Genomic DNA, 20,197 nt, shown 5'->3' on the forward strand with positions numbered 1-20,197 from the left:
ATACATCAATCAGGTTGAGATTTAATAAATAAAATTAATCAATGTTAGCATACAATTAAAGTGTTCTCATGCTCCCTTAAACAGTTTACAGTACATGACCAAGTACAGTATAACTCACACTGTATGTCAATAAAAATGCACATGTCTTAGTACAGGCCGGGTTCATTGCACATACTGAGCGACGGGGAGAATCACTAGCACTAAGAAGCTTTGCATGCATAGAAATTGTCTTATGCATAACACTCTACGCATATGGAATTTGAGGCTCATTATATGGTTGAAATTACCTTTAACACTATCTAGGAATAATTCAGTAGGGAGCAACATTTCAGAATACATCTATATACTAGACTGGACATCATACTCATGTTGGAAAAGAATAGAGAGCCTGGATGTGTGCACTATTTCATCTCTGAATTTTCTGAGACCTGCAATACTGTATAAGCCATAGAAAAGTGATGTAACATTCCACTGTGGATGTCATCTAGCTATTTGTTCCATTATGTACTAAACACAGACCAATATTCCTCAGTGCAGGTGTTGGAGGGTATAGTTCTAGGATATTTCCCAAGTCTTTGTTAAAATCAATCCATAGTTTAAAACAGTGGTTCTTAAACCTCTGGGAACCTCAGACGTATCACAATTTTGTTGTATCTCTAAACTAGCTCACCTATTCAAAGGCCTGATTAGTGACGAGTTGAATCAGGTGTGGAATAGATCAAATACATGGAACGGCTGGGGGTCCCTGAGGCGAGGTTTGAGAACCACTGGTTTAAAAGACATACCAGTCAAGCAACAAATATCTGCAATCCATTAGCATGGATTTTCACCAAGCCTCTTTTTTGATACAAAGAACAAGCTATATCTCATGCTACATCTCTAAAGTGTCCAACCCAAAGTTTGTTTTTGTTATTGCGTCACACCAACGCTTCAATCAGCCCAATTAAGACAGATGGAGTCAAATCCTGAGCCGAGCCTAATGACATACCAGCCCAATTCTGTCCTTTCTCCAGATGTGTGCAGCCGTACACTCCTCCGCACACATTTAAAACCATTAGATTTGAAAAGGATAGAGAATTGAGACAGATGGCAAGCTTATGTAGAGTCCCACCTCCCTCTTAGGACCTGGACTGAGAAACCGCATCATTACCAGGAGTGCATGGAGGAGTCCTCGGGCTCTGCAGCCATGGACAGCAAGATGGCCTTGGGAGTGTTCTCGAACAGGGCGGCTCTGTTCTGGGTCTGGCCCTTCTTGACCCAGTGGCCATAGATCTTGAAGGCACAGGCGTCGATTAGCTTGCGGATGGGCTTGATGGCGTACGGGTCACTCTTGATCACCTCCTTGGTGATAGGCTTGGCGCGGCGGTAATTACAGTAGATGCGCATCACAGCCAGCACTGTCATGCAGACGACCTGGTGACATGATGATGAGGGTGAGAATGTGTTGGTTCTATGTACAGTCGTGGCCAAAAGTTTTGAGAATTACATATTAATTTTCAAAGTCTGCTGCCTCAGTGTCTTTAGATATTTTTGTCATATGTTACTATGGAATACTGAAGTATAATTACAAGCATTTCATAAGTGTCAAAGGCTTTTATTGACAATTACATGAAATTGATGCAAAGTCAATATTTGCAGTGTTGACCCTTCTTTTTCAAGACCTCTGCAATCCGCCCTAGCATGCTGTCAATTAACTTCTGGGCCACATCCTGACTGATGGCAGCCCATTATTGCATGATCAATGCTTGGAGTTTGTCAGAATTGGCGGGTTTTTGTTTGTCCACCCGCCTCTTGAGGATTGACCACAAGTTCTCAATGGGATTAAAGTCTGGGGAGTTTCCTGGCCATGGACCCAAAATATTGATGTTTTGTTCCCCGAGTCACTTAGTTATCACTTTTGCATTATGGCATGGTGCTTCATCATGCTGGAAAAGGCATTGTTCGTCACCAAACTGTTCCTGGATGGTTGGGAGAAGTTGCTCTCGGAGGATGTGTTGGTACCATTCTTTATTCATGGCTGTGTTCTTAGGCAAAATTGTGAGTGAGCCCACTCCCTTGGCTGAGAAGCAACCCCACACATGAATGGTCTCAGGATGCTTTACTGTTGGCATGACACAGAACTAATGGTAGCGCTCACCTTATCTTCTCCGGACAAGCTTTTTTCCGGATGCCCCAAACAATCAAAGGGGATTCATCAGAGAAAATGACTTAGTCCCAGTCCTCAGCAGTCCAATCCCTGTACCCTTTGCAGAATATCAGTCTGTCCCTGATGTTTTTCCTGGAGAGAAGTGGCTTCTTTGCTGCCCTTCTTGACACCAGGCCATCCTCAAAGTCTTCGCCTCACTGTGCGTGCAGATGCACTCACACCTGCCTGCTGCCATTCCTGAGCAAGCTCTGTACTGGTGGTGCTCCGATCCCGCAGCTGAATCAACTTTAGGTGACGGTCCTGGCGCTTGCTGGACTTTCTTGGGCGCCCTGAAGCCTTCTTCACAACAATTGATCCACTCTCCTTGAAGTTCTTGATGATCGGATAAACGGTTGATTTAGGTGCAATCTTACTGGCAGCAATATCCTTGCCCGTGAAGCCCTTTCTGTGCAAAGCAATGATGACGGCACGTGTTTCCTTGCAGGTAACCATGGTTGACAGAGGAAGAACAATGATTCCAAGCACCACCCTCCTTTTGAAGTTTCCAGTCTGTTATTTGAACTCAATCAGCATGACAGAGTGATCTCTAGCCTTGTCCTCGTCAACACTCACACCTGTGTTAACGAGACAATCACTGACATGATGTCAGCTGGTCCTTTTGTGGCAGGGTTGAAATGCAGTGGAAATGTTTTTGGGGGATTCAGTTCATTTGCATGGCAAAGAGGGACTTTGCAATTCATCTGATCACTCTTCATAACATTCTGGAGCATATGCAAATTGCTATCATACAAACTGAGGCAGCAGACTGACACATTAATTCTCAAAACTTTTGGCCACGACTGTACATCAGACTGCATGTTAGGATTTATTTGGCCTATGACTGCTATTACGGTGTCATATGCCATCGATCCCAGTCAGTTCCGATATTGACATTTAGAAAACTAATTTACCATGAGGATTTCTGAACTCAAACATAAATCCCCAACCGTGGTGTTGATTCCACATCACATGGGAATCTTTGTATAGTGTTGCTGCTCTTACCTTGAACCTCCTCTTGGGGGTGAAGTGTCGTACTTCAGCCACCACATACTGCTGGAAGAAGGGGTGGTTCAGGCAGTCTTGGGCTGTATAACGCTGATCTGGGTTTACCATCAACATCCTGGAGATCTGAAAACAGGGAGACATGAGGCAATATTTAAGGGGCAATCAAGGATTCCCCCCTCAAAAAAAGTGGCCATTCTGACAAAAAGCTGAAGGATGCGGCTGGAGAAATGTAGGCACTCTCAAATTAGGGGGAGGAGGTAGCCTTGAGGTTAGAGGGGTGGGCCGGTAAACGGAGGGTTGGAACCCCCGAGCTGCCAGTGAGGAAATCTGCAGGGAGTGAGCCTTATTCAATATCCCGTATATACAACCTACCGCTGTTCTGCCATTAGCAAGGCACTACCACTTGTGCCCCAGGGGCACTGCTCCCAGCCTGTGATGTGTGTCAAATTGGGTACTGTGACAGCAAAAAATAAACAGTATCTGTGCAAATGGACCAATAAAGTGGATTCATTGACAGAGCTATGGATGCAGCTGACTATCCTTGAGATCAGAAGTATAGTTTTAACCATGTTTTGAAGCTACAGTGTTAATCATTCCAAACCCACTAGGTCTTTGATAGTGTCGGACCGGTCGTCCCATTCAGGAGAGGATAAGTCGTAGTTCCCAGCTAGGATCATACGAAGCATCATCATCTGTTTTCTGTGCCAGAAGGGAGGGGATCCAGCCAGCAGGGTGTACAAGATCACCCCTGAACTCCATCTGGAATCACGATAAATCATCATCAGGATTATAGTGATACTTTTTCTAGGACTTTATTTCACCATATAATATACAGGTAACTGCCAAAATAGTGGAAACATGCGTAAATGAGGAATACAAAGTATATTGACAGAAGGTGCTTCCACACAGGTGTGGTTTATGAGTTAATTAAGCAATTAACATCCCATCATGCTTAGGGTCATGTATAAAAAGGCTGGGCAGGCCTTTATTTTGGTGGCAGGTAGCCTAGTGGTTAGAGCGTTGGACTAGTAACCGAAAGGTTGCAAGATCGAATCCCCGAGCAGACAAAGTAAAAATCTGTCGTTCTGCCCATGAACAAGGCAGTTAACCCACGGTTCCTAGGCCGTCATTGAAAATAAGAATTTGTTCTTAAGTGACTTGCCTAGTTAAATAAAGGTCAAATAAATAAATACCATGGCTATGCCTCCATAGGATGACAATGCCCCCATCCACAGGGCAGGAGTGGTCACTGAATGGTTTGATTTGCATGAAAACGAGGTAACCATATGCCATGGCCGTCTCAGTCACCAGATTGCAACCCAATTGAGCCTGAGACAACGTTTTACACCACCATCAAAAAAACACAAAATGATGGCATTTCTCATGGAAGAATGGTGTCGCATCCCTCCAATAGAGTTCCAGACACTTGTAGAATCTATGCGAAGGTGCATTGAAGCTGTTTTGGCGGTTCGTGGTGGCACCACGCCCTATTAAGACACTTTATGTTGGTGTTTCCTTTATTTTGGCAGTTAGCTACCATGTAAAAACTAGGTACCAAGTAATATTAAACTAAATAAATACTATGGAACAAGCTTAACTAAATGGATACTTTTAGAAATAAATGTTGCACTTAAATGGTGATTAGCGATAATATTTCCATTATATATAATTTGTAATAAAATAAATTAAGTGCTGGAGCAGTGGGAGGACAGAGAAGTTTTATGTACATTATTTATCCAAGATCTGGTATCCAGCGGGTAGATGGAAAGGTGAATGGGTAGTTGTGTGTAATCGGAGTACTCACATGTCGACTGCAGTCCCGTATCCCCTGTGGTTGGGGTCCATGGAGCACTCAATGATCTCAGGAGCCAGATAGCCAGGGGTCCCACACACCTCTGGCGTAGAAAACAGATAGAGGGGGCATTGCTAGGTGAATATTAGTAATAATTAATATTCTCATAATTATGAGTACAATAAATGTATATGAAAGTCTCAAGCTGATACAGGAAACATCATAGTCTACTACAGTAATTGACTGTTCTTTGCATGTTTATCATTCAACCTGAACCTATATAGTATTTGTTGACAAACGTATAAGTGTGGATTGTATTTTACCACAAAAAAACTGACTGCAGTTCCTAGTCTGAAGTTCTGTGCATGCTGAGAAGTCACAGTGTCGCCTTTTGAAAGGTCAACACATGCTCCTAATGATTTGGGAACAGCAAATAGCTCAGCAAGTGTCCTGTTGCATCTTAACCTTTGCTTGAGCTAACGACAGGGACAGGACAGAAGGGGAGTGGGTTGTGGAAGAGGATTTAGGGGCGTTGACTAGCTAGAAAGGGTTCCTCTACATAGCACTGACAACTAGTGTTCTAACTTAGCACCACAGCGTTCAAAATATGAGGCTTCCTTCCACTGACTGAGCAGCCAGTATGTAGCCCTCATTACCTTCCGCTATAATGCTTAATTCTATGTGGTATGCAATTGTGGACATGGGGTATTCTGACAACTTTCTACAATGATTTCACTGCTAATTCAGTCAAAATGAGATTGAGTGGGACAGTAATTAACTAGATTTTCTTTGCCAGTCGTAGACCCCACATCTGTTGATAGAAACTACTAACTAACCGTTCAGTGTCTGTCCGGGCTCAATCTGCAGGGAGAAGCCGAAGTCAGTGAGCTTGATGTCCATGTTGTCATCCAGCAGGATATTCTCAGGCTTGAGGTCTCTGTGGATGATGTTCTGGTCATGGAGGAATTTAACCACCTCTAGCAGGGCACGCATGATCTTCCTACAGGAAAATAGGGAAATGTTGTCCTTCTGATCTATATCTCTCACACTCCCTAAACATGCAAGCCTCTTCCCATTAGGGCCAAACTAGCCTCAAATCACTCAAATTCTAAAGCTCTCACACAGCAAATCTGTCAATGTCCCTCAAATGTCTAATGAACCCCTCAACCCCAAACAGTCTTGTCCAGATATACATTTTTGAGGGGACCGAACCAAGATGTACGACAATAAGATAGTGAATGAATGTGTGTGAGGTAGAGTTTCTGACCTGGTCTCCTTCTCACTCAGAGTTACTTTTTCTGTGAGGTAGTCAAACAGCTCTCCTCTCTTCATCCTGGGAGAGAGACAAATTATATTGGTATGCATACATCCTGAGGGCCAGAAAGTGTTGAGTCAAATGTACTCTGTATAATCACTGGAGAAAATCATTGGTGCACTAAAAATGTCACTCTTCCTTGTATCTTGATTGGAAAGTGTTTTTTAAATGTTGTATAAATATTTATAAGATTCCTTGTTAGGAAATTGACAGATTACGTGATTGTATGCTGCAGAGTCTGTCTGGTTACTTACAGGTCAAACACCAGGAAGAAGAAGGCTTTGGACTCATAGCAGTCCTTCAGCTGGACTGTGGAGAGATAATAGGCCTGTTATGATGTATGTCTACAACCAGTAGAACAGATAGCCCAATTCTGATATTTGTTTCACAAATTGGTCTTTTGACCAATCAGATCAGCTCTGAAAATATCTGCTGTGAAAAGATCTGATGTGATTGATCAAAAGACCAATTAGTGGGGGAATAAATATCAGAATTTGGCTGCCTGTGTAAACACAGCCATAGAGTTACACAGATGTTATATTATCAATTTGACCTTTTCTAGCTAAACAAGTGATGCGCAGTCATGGTTATGAAGCAGTAGAGGAGAGCAAATGCTAAAGTTGTCCAACCCTCTAGGATGCATAGACATAACCTTTGAACAAAGCTATTGTAAAATAACTTCAGAGATCCATGTCAATGTGCTCCACACTCCATATTAGACCAGATGGGTGAATAATGTTTTTATAGGGCCCATTTTCCAAATCCAGATTAAACCTACTCCAGGAATAGGCTAGATGGATGTGTGAGTTTCTTCCTCAAGTTTTTTCCAGGTAGTTTTGTTGTTATATACATGAAGTTCCATTAAAGTGTCAATAATGTACACATTGTGGTGTTATTTTGCTTACTGATGTTGTCCATTCCATAGACTTTCTTGAGAATATCAATCTCCTTCACTGTGGCCTCTTTGATCTCCTCGATCTCTGCAGACGAGATCTTGTCAGAAGGAGTGACGTCAATGATTTTGACCGCATAGTCCTGTTGGGTTTGTTTATGAATACAACGTCGCACCACGCTACTCACCCCCCTGAACAAGGACAGGAAAAACGAACAGCGTCATATCTAAAGGTAGTAAATTACATCACACACATTTCAAGTTTTTATTTTATTTGTACAGCTGAATACTCAAGTGGAACTTATTTAGTTAGATTTGTTCCATAGCAAAGAAACAACGGCAATGTGCCCCACCAGGGATTTGAATCCACAAACCTCTGATCATCACTCTATAGGATGTAATCTCGGACACCCAGAACTAACATTTTGTGGAATTGCTTCAAATATTTAAGATTAAATTCTATGGGGAGCATAGATGTACTATAATTACAAGGGAGACGTGTTAGAAAATGTACCAACGGGACTAGCGAAATCTCAATCTCTCTAAATGGAAATTTAGCTAGTTTCGTGCAAATCTATGGGCAAAATGTCCCCTCCCCTACCGAAATTCAAAAGAAGCTAAATCGTGATTTGTTCAAACGATTAGTGACAGAAAATCTGCGTACCAGAACAAAGTTCCTTGTTGGTCGTCGCGTTCCACAGTCTGTCGACAGATGCTACTACCATTTATGTTACGTGCATCTGTCTACGAGAGATTATATAGGATGTAATACAACTCTAAATAAACCAATACAGGACACAATGTGTATCTAATGCAGAACATATACTAGAGCTAAAATCTCACAAGGCTGAGACTGATTGTCTATCCCTATCAGATAAAATATTTGAAATATCTGAAGCACAGCTTTATATATTAAGGCAGTCTCAAAAACATGTTCATCCTTACCATTTTCTTTTTGAGAACCTTCTGCACTTTGCAAGTAGGCCTATACTCCATATAATGACATGAAGCTGCATTAGGCCACAAAAGCAAGTACATACCCCTCAGTATATTGAAATACAAGTGTTCTCTCTAAAAGCATGTTGTTGTTCTCTACATGTGCAGGAAACTGATACGATAATACAGGTGATGTGTGTGTTATGCCATACTATACTGTTGTTTATGTGACATGTCACAGAGCCCACCAGCCCAATAAGAACAGTGGTAAAGCTTTATCAAGGTTTTCTTTAAGGTAAATGGCTAACTTGTGCTGACAAGGGTAGAGTGGCTCTGTTAGTTGGAGTATGATGCTGGCAACAACAGGGTTGTGGTGGGTTTTATTCTCATGTGGCCCACATACTAAATGTGTTTTTTTTATGTACAAAAAACGATGATGAATTATCTTGTCTTTGATCTGTCCTGTCTTTGTTAACGTTTTGTGATACTTGTGAGAAACAATGGCAAAAAACTAAAATAAACAGGCAAAGCGTAAATACAGGACTAAGATTGAATACTACTACAATCAGCTCTGGCGCTTGTCAGATGTGGCAGGGCTTGCAAACTATTACGGACTACAAAGGGAAACCCAGCCGCGTGCTGCCCAGTGACGCCAGCCTACCAGACAAGCCAAATGCCTTTTATGCTTGCTTCAAGGCAAGCAACACTGAAGCATGCATGAGAGCACCAGCTGTTCCAGACGACTGTGTGATCATGCTCTCCGTAGCCGATGTGAGAAAGACCTTTAACAGGTCAACATTCACAAGGCCGCAGGGTCAGACGGATTACCAGGACGTGTACTCAGAGCATGCGTGGACCAACTGGCAAGTGTCTTCACTGACATATTCAACCTCTCCCTGACGAGTCTGTAATACCTACATGTTTCAAGCAGACCACCATAGTGCCTGTGCCCAAGAACATTAAGGTAACCTGCCTAAATGACTACCGCCCCGTAGCACTCACGTCAGTAGCCATGAAGTGCTTTAAAAGGCTGGTCATGGCTCACATCAACAGAAACCCCACTCCAATTCACATACCACCCCAACAGATCCACAGATGACGCACTCCACAGTTCCCTTTCCCACCTGGACAAAAGGAACACCTATGTGAGAATGATGTTCATTGACTACAGCTCAGTGTTCAACACCATAGTGCCCACAAAGCTCATCACTAAGCTAAGGACCCTGGGACTAAACACCTCCCTCTGCAACTGGATCCTGGACTTCCTGACGGGCCGCCCCCAGGTGGTAAGGGTAGGCAACAACACATCTGCCACGCTGATCCTCAACACGGGGGCCCCTCAGGTGTGCATGCTCAGTCCCCTCCTATATTCCCTGTTCACCCACGACTGCGTGGCCAAGCACGACTCCAACACCATCATTAAGTTTGCTGACGACACAACAGTGGTAGGCCTGATCACCAACAACGATAAAACAGCCTATAGGTAGGTCGTCAGAGACCTGGCAGTGTGGTGCCAGGACAACAACCTCTTTGTCCTGGCACCACAACCTTTTCCTCAACATGAGCAAGACAAAGGAGATGATTGTGGACTACAGGAAAAGGGGGGCCAAACACGCCTCCATTCACATCGATAGACTGTAGTGGAGCAGGTCAAGCGTTTCAAGTTCCTTGGTCTCCACATCACCAACAAACTATTATGGTCAAAACACCCCAAGACAGTCGTGAAGAGGGCATGACAAAACATTTTACCCCTCAGGAGACTGATTTGGCATGGGTCCCCAGATCCTCAAAAGGTTCTACAGCTGCACCATCGAGAGCATCCTGACCGATTGCATCACCGCCTGGTATGGCAACTGCTCTGCATCCGACCGTGAGGCTCTACAGAGGGTAGTGCGTACGGCCCAGTACATCACTGGGGCCAAGCATCCTGCCATCCAGGACCTATATACTAGGTGGTGTCAGAGGAAGGCCCCAAAAATTGTCAAAGACTCCAGTCACCCAAGTCATAGACTGTTCTCTCTGCTACTGCACGGCAAGCGATACCGGAGCGCCAAGTCTAGGTCCAAAAGGCTCCTTAACAGCTTCTAACCCCACGCTATAAGACTGTTGAACAATTAATCAAATGGCCACCTGGACTATTTACATTGTTTCCCCCCCTTGATTTTACACAGCTGCAACTCGCTATTTATCATCTATGCATAGTAACTTTACCCCTGCCTACATGAACAAATGACCTTGACTAACCTGTACTACCCCGCACATTGACTCGGTACTGGTACCCCCTGTATATAGCCTCTGTATTGTTATTTTATTGTGTTACATTTTATTTTATTTTTTACTTTAGTTTATTTAGTAAATATTTTCTTAACTATTTTTTAAACTGTATTATTGGTTAAGGGCTTGTAAGTAAGCATTTCACGGTAAGGTGTGTCACCTGTTGTATTCGGCGCATGTGACAAATAAAATTGGATTTGAAAATAACGCAATTTCTTAATCACACAAGTGACCCCCTGTCTGAATCCGAGTGGGATGACATAATGACTCTACTAGCTGACCAATCACTAGTACTGTTCAGTGCCAAAACCTTTGTCCTAAAACACGCTCAAATGAATGCCGCCCGGCTCAACAATGCATAGTTTAGTTACGTAATGGCATACCTCTCTTGATTAACAAACAACACACAGTGATACGACACAAAGGATGTCCCTGATGACAGGGTTTAATAGTGAGTTCCCAGAAACCCCAACTCCCTTCCATAAGCAGTCTAGACTGAGGGGTGTATGATGTGTGTTTAGAGTTTCTGTTTATTATTATTTCTGTTCTCGTCTGGTCCCAGATCATTGTGGGCTGTATAGCCAACTCATATGGTCATTGCGATGCATTGCCAAACATTGTTGAGTTGACATGCGAGTTTGTTACAGGTGTACAGCACAAACAGACCTGGGGCCAGGCTATTTCTATGCAGTGAATTAATAGAAAATACCTTCATGTTCTTTTTACTCATGTACATGTAAACAATCCCATATGACATACAAATGATACCATACCTTCCCAGGATCTCCTTGGGGTCATATTTGCCATAGAACTCCTGAGCTCCCACCCAATCTGGGATCTCGTCCTCTTTGGTCATGTTGGCGTGACTGGTTATCCAAGGAAACTAGACTATTGTACTGCTGCTGCTGACAACAAGCTGGGAACAAGAAAACACAGCAGGTCATATTCAGGGCAAACTCACTTCCTCATTAAACTGAGCTGTATTTGTGAAGTTGATTGCCCTTTTAACAAAAAATGTATTAAGTTCGATTTTACTAACACAGTGAAATGTTTGAAATTTAAAGTAAAAATGTAATTCCCCCCAAAAATAATTCCATTCTAAACTCCTAACAGCAATATAGGCAAGCACATAGGAGACAATTGATATAGGTGTTTGGTGACAGTAGCCCAATTGTTTGACAATGGTTGTGTATGTATGTATGTACAGTTGAAGTCGGAAGTTTACATACACTGAGGTTGGAGTCATTAAAAGTCGTTTTTCAACCACTCCACAAATTTCTTGTTAACAAACTATAGTTTTGGCAAGACGGTTAGGACATCTACTTTGTGCATGACACAAGTAATTTTTCCAACAAATGTTTACAGACAGATTATTTCACTTATAATTAATTCAATGTATCACAATTCCAGTGGGTCAGAAGTTTACATACACTAAGTTGACTGCATTTAAACAGCTTGGAAAATTCCATAAATTGATGTCATGGCTTTAGAAGCTTCTGATAGGCTAACTGACATCATTTGAGTCAATTGGAGGTGTACCTGTGGATGTATTTCAAGGTCTACCTTTAAACTCAGTGCCTCGTTGCTTGACATCATGGGAAAATCAAGAGAAATCAGCCAAGACTTCAGAAAGAAAATTGTAGACCTCCACAAGTCTGGTTCATACTTGGGAGCAATTTCCAAACGCCTGAAGATACCACGTTCATCTATACAAACAATAGTATGCAAGTATAAACACTATGGGACCACGCAGCTGTCATACCGCTCAGGAAGGAGAGGCGTTCTGTCTCCTAGAGATGAACGTACTTTGGTACGAAAAGTGCAAATCAATCCCAGAACAACAGCAAAGGACCTTGTGAAGATGCTGGAGGAAACAGGTACAAAAATATCTATATCCACAGTAAAACGAGTCCTATATCGACATAACCTGAAAGGCCGCTCAGCAAGTAAGAAGCCACTGCTCAAAAACCGCCATAAAAAATCCAGACTACGGTTTGCAACTGCACATGGGGACAAAGATCGTACTTTTTGGAGAAATGTCCTCTGGCCTGATGAAACAAAAATATAACTGTTTGGCCATAATGACCATCGTTATGTTTGGAGGAAATAGGGGGAGGTTTGCAAGCCGAAGAATACCATCTCAACCGTGAAGCACGGGGGTGGCAGCATCATGTTGTGGGGGTGCTTTGCTGCAGGAGGGACTAGTGCACTTCACAAAATAGATGGCATCATGAGAAGGAAAATGATGTGGATATATTGAAGCAACATCTCAAGGCATCAGTCAGGAAGTTAAAGCTTGGTCGCAAATGGGTCTTCCAAATGGACAATGACCCCAAGAATACTTCCAAAGTTGTGGCAAAATGGCTTAAGGACAACAAAGTCAAGGTATTGGAGTGGCCATCACAACGCCCTGACCTCAATCCTATAGAAAACTTGTGAGCAGAACTGAAAAGGTGTGTGTGTGAGCAAGGAGGCCTACAAACCTGACTCAGTTACACCAGCTCTGTCAGGAGGAATGGGCCAAAATTCGCCCAAGTTATTGTGGGAAGCTTGTGGAAGGCTACCCAAAACGTTTGACCCAGGTGAAACAATTTAAAGTCAATGCTACCAAATACTAATTGAGTGTATGTAAACTTCTGACCCACTGGGAATGTGATGAAAGAAATAAAAGCTGAAATAAATAATTATCTCTACCATTATTGTGACATTTCACATTCTTAAATTAAAGTGGTGATCCTAACTGACCTAAAACAGGGACATTTTACTGGGATTAAATTCAGGAATTGTGAGAAACTGAGTATAAATGAATTTGGCTAAGGTGTATGTAAACTTCCAACTTCAACTGTATGTGTAAATAGAACAGGTCGACCCGGGATAGAGACGCAGATGCCATGTTGAACTGGTTTAAATACGAGCTATATAATGACATTTCCAAGCTCCGCCCCCGGCCCCCTCCGTAGGTGGCCATGATCAGAGGGAAAGAACAACGTGTGACAGAATATAATAGATATAGCTAGGCTATTTCTCATTACACTAGGTTATTCATAAACCCATGAAAATATATATATTTTTAAAAAATATTGATTTAGCCAACGCATTATGCTGCGTTCAGGTACTAATCGGAACTAGGAAACTCGGCAATGTGCAATTTACTAACTGGTTGTAGTTATACATGTGCGGCTTCAACCAGTTAGCAAGTCGGACATTTCTGAGTTTCCTAGTTCCGACTGGCACGTGAATGAACGCGACATTATGTAATGATTACATTTTTGTTAAAAGTATTCCAGAAATATTTGATGGACTAATAATAAATGGAACCATTCCTAGATATAATTAATCTATCATAATAATGCATGCGAGCATTGAATTTTGTGGAATACACAAGATACACTATTGTTCTGAGTGGGTCGAGCATCATCAGCCTGTTACACTATTTCCAGTATTGTTACAAATTAACCGATTGAATCGCAAGCCATTTTGGAAACAAATCTTATAAATCAGCCATCAACTGCTGTCGTACATTTCACTTATCACTATTTGACCTTTTAAATCGCGGTCTTGTCAAGTTGAACAAACACGAAATTCCCACGATCAACACTCACCGTAATCAATGCGTGTTTAGTCCTTACAATGCAGTTAAATCCATCATAATTCAAACACTTCATAAAAATAAGTAACAAACGAGCAACTGGCTCACTAACGATATCAACACAGTTGGTAAGTCTTCATGGTGGACTGTGCTAGGATAGGAAAAGGGCGAATGCTAATGTCAGATGCCCAAAATAAATCCGTGCTAGTTGAAGAGCACAGGACCTTTACGCGTGTACACATATCTTCTTCCTATTCATGAAATAACACCCCGGTTTACATTCTAATCAGTGACATCCCCGCTAATAGTTTGCATGCAACACCGTCTCAGATAATTGACTGTGCATAACAGGTGGCATATAAATGTATTGTAGTAGTAGTACTTCAATAATAAAGAAACTGCATACAAATAACTGCATGTTCTTCTTGCTCTAGTCTAGTGTTCCTCAAATGTTCCACAAGGATGATCCAATTTATGTAATACTTAATCACATTATCACTGTGTGCAAAAGAGCCATCAGGGATGTGAGAACAAGAGATACCAAGATTATTTAATGTGATTCACATCAGCTTTATTAGATCCTATGCTTGTTACAAGCAAATTGTGATTATACAACCCTAATCCAGATATGATGGAAATGGGTGGACCAAGAGAAAAATGTAAACTTGCAACAAACCAAAAAAATCTAAACATATACATAACTTATTACAAGCTTCACAGCATCAACCTGAGAAATGCTTTTATTGTCCATGTGATTAAGTTATTTGATCAACTGCCAAAACAAATGACTTGTTTAGTAGTATTGTGTGTATGTGTTCAGCGTTGATGGGGTTGTTCGTCTACCTCTCAGGACATCCCTGTGGAGGGAAATAAAACAATTAAAAGTTACATTAGGGAACATTTTACATATTTTGTAGTTTTTACTTGATCGATGTAGTGAAGTCATTGAGATGGAGAGAGGAGAGGGGCTCCAGGGGGCATGTGTGGTAGCAGCACTACCACTAGACCAGCCCCCGGCACAACATTAGGGAAACATTTTTTAACCAGCAACGCCCTCACTGGAAATATTGGGGGGGGGGGTCAAAAGTGTGAGCACCTGGCATGAGCTCCTACACATTTCATGATTTAATGTCCCATAGTGCTACATCACCCTATGGCCACTCCGTGTATTGCATACATTTGTAGTTAAATATCTTGGGGACCAAGAATATTGAGTGTGACCCCTTAACTGTTATGAACATATGAGGATATACATTAAAGTGGAACTGGCAGCCGTTTGAACTACTTTGCAGATATGAAACAAACAATCATAGCAGTCAAATATAACATTTCCAGTTTAGGTTTGAAAAATAGGTTATATTTAACTCAATTCCATGACATAGAGAAAGCATTGTTGGCAGAATTGATGGATGCAGTTCAATTCATGGTTAATATAATTCACCAATACATTTCTTGGTAGTCCAACAAATACTGCTATGAGGTTGTAAATCACAGCTGGCCTGGTACATTGTTTGCTGCTTCCACCCATTAGGGTGCACGGTTTCAGTTTTAAAACTCAATATTTTGGACAAAAACTGACAAATGTAACTAAGGCTGGGAATGTTAATAGAATGAAACTAGCAAGTGCAATGTTCACAAATCAGTCATAACGTGTGGCAATTGGCTAGCTTATCTATTTATGCAGCTATTTATTTACCAAGCTAAAAACACAGAGCCTAATGTTATCTGGCTAGCTGCTAGGAGGATGTTATGTCATTGGACGAGTGGACAACTTTTTACAACCACATTTCATTTTTCTGTGGCTACAGCTAGAAACGCAGGTCTCATTTGGTTAGCTAGCATGACGTGAATCACTTGCGAGCTAGCTATGCTAAACTTGGAACGACTAATCCATTTACCATATCTCTTAGTTGTCAATCAAATGTATTTGGCATCGATCAAATGGGCAAGTTCCCATTCAGTTGTCAAAACGTGGGTTGGGACAAGCATGTACTGGCAGGCAAGCTGCAGAAGGGCGGGGAGACTACTATTCCCCATTTATCATTGCCATTTTTGACAGCCAACTACAAGCTGATAAAGTTTGAGAGGGTTTATCTACTGTTCCCTCATCTCGCTCTGACTAACAGTTGTTGATCTTGTTGATGTGCATAGGCAACTGAGGGAGAGCGAGCCTACCTTTTAATGGTTGTTTGATCAATAGGACTGTAAAGTTCCCAAATGTAAGAGGACTCCTGTGGTATTTACATATTTGCAGAAATCCATTCAGATATATTTAGTGGCTTTTGGCGAATGCGTTCTAATGATCTAAAGTCACGCTGTTGCTACTGCCTGTAAACACAGTCCAGTGTGGCAAATGGCTTATTTGTATATAGGCCTGATTGGCTATGACACACCAGTCTGTGTAGAGTCCTGTCCTGGGCAATATTTTTTTTTAAATTTGGTTTAATTTAGTGCAATGTCTATTAATTGGCCAAACGTATAGCCACTTTCACACAAATGCCTTACTCTGTCATTTGACTCAAATGCCTCACTCTGCTCAGTTGACTCAAGAGTCAGACTTAATTGAATGAATGCCAGAGACCTACAGAACACCATCCAGGAACCAGACTGAAGAACACTAGCTGCCATAAAACGTCATCTTAATCCTATTCCAAAAGGTGACACCAGGGAAGGCAAGGGATAGGCAACAAGTCAACTGATAACATCTAATGAATGCATATAAGTCATGATACAACTTCACTATTTAACATTTTCAGGGACACAAAGCACCCTCTTTTACACATATTTCCAGTAACAGGTAAAATTGTATTAACACATATACACACACTTAAACTCACCATTGGACAACTTGCACTGCTTGAGCACCTCGCTGAAGCCCTCACAGAGTTTCAGGTCACTCTGGGTCTGAGCACACTCAATAAACAGCTTGAACTCGTAGGAGCAGGTTCCCTGCTGTGGAGCAGGCTCCTGCTGGAACATGGACTGGGGCTGCTGCTGATACTGTGCTGCCTGGTACATGGGAGGTGGCTGTTGGTACTGCTGCTGGTACTGCTGGGGCTGCTCCTGAGAAACATAATAAAGCATTTGAGGTTAGTGTTGATTTTATTCTCAACTGTTTAGATGCCCATTCTTTAAGGACTGGCACAGGGTATAATCCGCCATGGTTTATCCTCTCTCTCTCTGTCTGTCTCACTCATACTCTCATCACTACCATTACTAACTAGGCTACATGACACAAAGCCACTTCAATATCATGGCCCTGTCACTCACTGTGATTAAGCAGTGGTCACCTACCTGGTAGGTGACATCAGGTTTGGCAGCCTCCTGGCTTCCCCCGCCTCCACCCATTCCTCCAGTCATTGCGTGGCCGATCATGTGCCCTGCGGCTGAGCCAACGGCTACCCCAGCGGCTGTGGTGGCCATCTGCGCAAACATGCCTGGCTGCCGGGGAGTAGCAGCGGCTGGGGCAGCCATGGCGGACGGAGGGGCAGGCGTTGGAGCGTAGGATGGTGGGGGTGCAGCCCTGGCCATGGGAGGTGGCGGTGGGGCTACCCTGGTTTGAGAGAAAGGGAGAGATGAGCAATCAAGTGTCAATTCAATCATGCTCACTGAAGAACTTGAATTAGGTCCATTAGCAGCATCAATTTCTGTAAATTACTCTCGGCCAATTCAGTAACATATAATTAGGGTAGTGTAAAGACTAACCAACCAGATTCTGTACATTTAGTTCCTTAATTGATTATTATTAGTTTCACCTTTCACTTAACGTCATTAGCAGGTGTCTAGCAATCTAGCTAGCTACATAACGTTATTTGTTATCTAGCTAACTATCATAACTTTGAAATAGACACCGTTTATCAAGTATTCAAATATAGACTGGGCAACACAGGGAAAGGATGCAAGTCTAGCGAGCAAGTAATGTCAGGCAGCTTGCTTGATGCTAAGTTAACTAGCTACTGTATTAACGTTAGCTAGCTGGCAATGCGTTATTAATATCATTTTTCCAATTTGCATACCTGGCTGGAGTGGCCATTCTTGACGTCCGGCTTCTGCTTCCTCTTGGCATTTTCAATTGATAAAGCTAGCTAGTGAAATATAACAAGAAAATTCCTTCGTGTTTGAAGAAAGCGACTCAGTACAGTAGCTAATGTGTCTATGTCTAATCGACCTTCGTAGGAATAAAAAAGACTGGTGTTCCAGAATTTACTATCGTGTCACATATTTTGTGCGTGTAACTTCCGGTGAGATGACGACTCGCTTTGAAAATCTTTTTGAAATCTGTTGTCATATGTAACGTTTTATAATCATGACTCCATGCCAAAAAACGTTACGGTATGTAAAGCTAGTACATGACTGAGTATCCTCTGATATACACTACATGACCAAAGTATGTTCGTCGAACATCTAATTCCAAAATCATGGGCATTAATATGGAGTTGGTCCCCCATTTGCTGCTATAACAGCCTCTGCTCTTATAGGAAGTTTTTTCATTAGATGTTGGAACATTGCTGCAGGGACTTGCTTCCATTCAGCCACAAGAGCATTAGTGAGGTCGGCACTGATCTCCACAAACCATTTCTGATCATTTCTGATCTCCACAAAGTTGAAGCACAGAATTGTCTAGAATGTAAATTGTATGCTGTAGTGTTAAGATTTCCCTTCACTGGAACTAAGGAGCCTGAACCATGAAAAACAGCCCCAGACCATTATTCCTCGTCCACCAAACATTACAGTTGGCACTGCATTCGGGCATGTAGCGTTCTTCTGACATCTGTCAAACCCAGATTCATCCTTTGGACTGCCAAATGGTGAAGCATGATTCATCACTCCAGAGAACGCGTTTCCACTGCTCCAGAGTCCAATGGCGGCTAACTTTACACCACTCCAGTAGACCTTTGGCATTGTGCATGGTGATCTTAGGCTTGTGTGCAGCTGCTTGGCCATGAAAACCCATTTCATGAAGGTCTTGACGAACAGTTCTTGTGTTGATGTTGCTTCCAGAGGCGGTTTGGAACTCGGTAGTGAGTGTTGCAACCGAGGACAGACGATTTTTACGCGCTTCAGTACTCAACGGTCTCGTTCTGTGAGCTAGTGTGGCCTAACATTTCGCGGCTGAGCCGTTGTTGCTCCTAGACGTTTCCACTTCACAGGAATTTGACAAACTGACTAGAAAGGTGGCATCCTATGGACGGTGCCACGTTTAACGTCACTGAGCTCTTCATTAAGGCCATTCTACTATCAATGTTTGTCTATGGAGGTTGGATGGCTGTGTGCTCGATTTTATACACCTGTCATCAATGGGTGTGGCTGAAATAGCCAAATCCACTAAATTGAAGGGGTGTCCACATACTTTTGTATATGTAGTGTATGTTTTGTGGTTTTAGCATATCAAGTTTTCGAGCGCTAAAAAAATCTACACTCGAGTGCCCAGTGAAGTAATGGAAATGTTTTTATCTTTTTCCACTAGATGTTCCCCTTGGACTTCGAAATTCAGTTTCTGTAAGTGTGAAACGCATTCAAGATTTTTTGGGGGGAGGTAACAGTGCATTTGTATTTTCAATGTCATTAACTTGAAATGGAAGAAGTAGTAGTTTGCATATTAAAATCTGTATACCTCTGAAGGGCTTCTGTTTAAAAGTGGAATTAATTCATTCTACCCTACGTAGGCCAAGATTTGTTTTTAAGTCAATTAAATAAAACGTTGAACCCTAATGTTGGTGGTGGAGCAACCTGGACGTAACATAGTAAATGAAAATCAGATGGACTATAGTAAATGAAAATCAGATGGACTGAAATTAGTATCATATATTACGTTTCGTATGGTATGTATTTTATTATTATACCTTACAGTGAAATGCTTACCGACGAGCCCCTAACCGACAGTGCAGTTTAAAAAAATACGGACAAGAATAAGAGATAAAAGTAACAAGTAATTAAAGAGGAGGAGTAAAAAAAGAACAATATATACAGGGGGGTGCCGGTACAGAGTCAATGTGCGGGGGCACCGGTTATTTGAGGTAGTATGTACATGTAGGTAGAGTTAAAGTGACTGTGCAAAGATGACAACAGAGAGTGGCAGGGGGGGGAGGGGGCGCAATGTGAATAGTCTGGGTAGCCATTTGGCTAGATGTTCAGGAGTCTTATGGCTTGGGGGTAGAAGCTGTTTAGAAGCCTCTTGGACCTAGACTTGGCGCTCCTGTACCGCTTGC

General features: G+C 42.2%; 2 protein-coding genes across 2 annotated transcripts; both read right to left on the bottom strand.

The window, feature by feature from the left end:
• Positions 1-5: 5 nt before the first annotated feature.
• Positions 6-14,274, bottom strand: LOC106581056 (phosphorylase b kinase gamma catalytic chain, skeletal muscle/heart isoform). Its single transcript, XM_014162766.2, has 10 exons — positions 14,002-14,274; positions 11,173-11,315; positions 7,203-7,381; positions 6,552-6,606; positions 6,250-6,315; positions 5,819-5,982; positions 4,995-5,085; positions 3,796-3,949; positions 3,188-3,313; positions 6-1,413 (listed from the first exon to the last, which is right to left on the bottom strand). The coding sequence occupies exons 2-10, from the start codon at positions 11,253-11,255 to the stop codon at positions 1,147-1,149; spliced, it is 1,185 nt and encodes a 394-aa protein (XP_014018241.1). The 5' UTR covers positions 11,256-11,315; positions 14,002-14,274; the 3' UTR covers positions 6-1,146.
• A 268-nt stretch (positions 14,275-14,542) lies between these two features.
• On the bottom strand, positions 14,543-18,302 carry LOC106581057 (coiled-coil-helix-coiled-coil-helix domain-containing protein 2). Its single transcript, XM_014162767.2, has 4 exons — positions 18,005-18,302; positions 17,283-17,541; positions 16,826-17,051; positions 14,543-14,845 (listed from the first exon to the last, which is right to left on the bottom strand). The coding sequence occupies exons 1-4, from the start codon at positions 18,052-18,054 to the stop codon at positions 14,835-14,837; spliced, it is 546 nt and encodes a 181-aa protein (XP_014018242.1). The 5' UTR covers positions 18,055-18,302; the 3' UTR covers positions 14,543-14,834.
• Between the last annotated feature and the right edge of the window lie 1,895 nt (positions 18,303-20,197).

This window comes from Salmo salar, chromosome ssa20 (genome assembly GCF_905237065.1).
Source record: "Salmo salar chromosome ssa20, Ssal_v3.1, whole genome shotgun sequence".
In the NCBI taxonomy this organism is placed as follows: domain Eukaryota; kingdom Metazoa; phylum Chordata; class Actinopteri; order Salmoniformes; family Salmonidae; genus Salmo; species Salmo salar.

What these genes read in the sequence shown, in the direction of transcription:
- LOC106581056 (XM_014162766.2), bottom strand. Translation starts at nt 11,255, where the DNA reads ATGACCAAAGAGGACGAGATCCCAGATTGGGTGGGAGCTCAGGAGTTC. An exon ending in CCCAAGGAGATCCTGGGAAG is followed by an intron (nt 7,382 to 11,172) that starts GTATGGTATCAT and finishes GTCCTTGTTCAG; the next exon opens with GGGGGTGAGTAGCGTGGTGC. An exon ending in GCCCGGACAGACACTGAACG is followed by an intron (nt 5,086 to 5,818) that starts GTTAGTTAGTAG and finishes TTTCTACGCCAG; the next exon opens with AGGTGTGTGGGACCCCTGGC.
- LOC106581057 (XM_014162767.2), bottom strand. Translation starts at nt 18,054, where the DNA reads ATGCCAAGAGGAAGCAGAAGCCGGACGTCAAGAATGGCCACTCCAGCC. An exon ending in AGAATGGCCACTCCAGCCAG is followed by an intron (nt 17,542 to 18,004) that starts GTATGCAAATTG and finishes CTCTCAAACCAG; the next exon opens with GGTAGCCCCACCGCCACCTC. An exon ending in AACCTGATGTCACCTACCAG is followed by an intron (nt 17,052 to 17,282) that starts GTAGGTGACCAC and finishes TATGTTTCTCAG; the next exon opens with GAGCAGCCCCAGCAGTACCA.